The 925-nt window shown below is 60.9% G+C and overlaps 1 protein-coding gene across 1 annotated transcript in view; it reads right to left on the bottom strand.

Moving 5' to 3' along the window:
• Positions 1-697, bottom strand: part of LOC105529764 (hemoglobin subunit zeta-like) — a 4,408-nt gene extending 3,711 nt beyond the window's left edge. Inside the window, exon 1 of the mRNA XM_011967005.1 lies at positions 386-697. Coding sequence (XP_011822395.1) covers positions 386-481 — 96 coding nt within the window. The 5' untranslated portion in view covers positions 482-697. The remainder of the gene's footprint in view (positions 1-385) is intronic.
• Positions 698-925: the final 228 nt, after the last annotated feature.

The raw sequence follows: 925 nt of genomic DNA, 5'->3' as shown, positions 1-925 counted from the left end.
CCCTTCAGGTCTAGAGCAAAATTTTTCACCCTCTGCTTGTCAGAACCTGGGCCTGTGCCTGCTCAGGTCTCAGTGAGCCCAGATACCTGTGCAACTCCTAATCGTACCCTCCTTACCCTGCCCTCCTCACTGAGAGGGAAGGCTATCTGTCCCCACTGTCCCCTCCCCACTGTCCCCTCCTCACTGTTCTCTCCCCACAGTCCCCTCTCCACTGTTCCCTCCCCATGGTCCCGTCCCCACTGTCCCCTCCTTGCCGTTCCCTCCTCACTGTCCCCTCCCTACCGTCCCCTCCTCACTGTCCCCTCCCCACTCTCCCCTCCCCACAGTCCCCACTCACATACCTGGTCTCCCACCCAGTCCCTCTGGCAGTCCTGCCTGACACTCACCTCTCCAGAGTCTCGGTGCCGATGGTGTCGGCCTGCGTGGAGATCTTGGCCCACATGGACACAATGAGGGTCCTCTCAGTCTTGGTCAGAGACATGGCGGCAGGGTGGGCGGCTGCACTGGAGTTGGGCCTGCTCAGGACTGGCCTTGGTAGTGCTCAGCCCCCAGGTCTCCTTATATCCAGGGAGCTGGGCCCAGCCAGCCTGTGGCCATTGGTCAGGTGAGGGGAGGGGGCTGCCGGGGTGGGGTTTCTTATCAGATCCAGTGACAAAGGGGCCCTCAAGGCCTGGTGCAACTGGGGTTTGGGGGCTATCACTCCTGTTCCTCTCCTGTGGGCTTAGAGGGGGTGTTGGCCAGAGTCTGACCACAGAGTCTAGGAGAGATAGGGGCCCCACCCTCCCAGGAAGTCACTTCTGCATTTGCAGTCCAGTTCTGCACCGTCCTTATTCATTTCAGAATCACGACTTGGGGGAAACCACAGGAGCAGGGCCCAGTAAGCAGCCTCCTGGGAACCTGCCCCACGGTCTGCTGACACCGACCT

This window comes from Mandrillus leucophaeus, unplaced genomic scaffold, assembly GCF_000951045.1.
Source record: "Mandrillus leucophaeus isolate KB7577 unplaced genomic scaffold, Mleu.le_1.0 Scaffold78, whole genome shotgun sequence".
Lineage (NCBI taxonomy): Eukaryota > Metazoa > Chordata > Mammalia > Primates > Cercopithecidae > Mandrillus > Mandrillus leucophaeus.
Note: the sequence above shows the minus strand (reverse complement) of the source record. Positions and strands in the feature narration are given on the sequence as shown.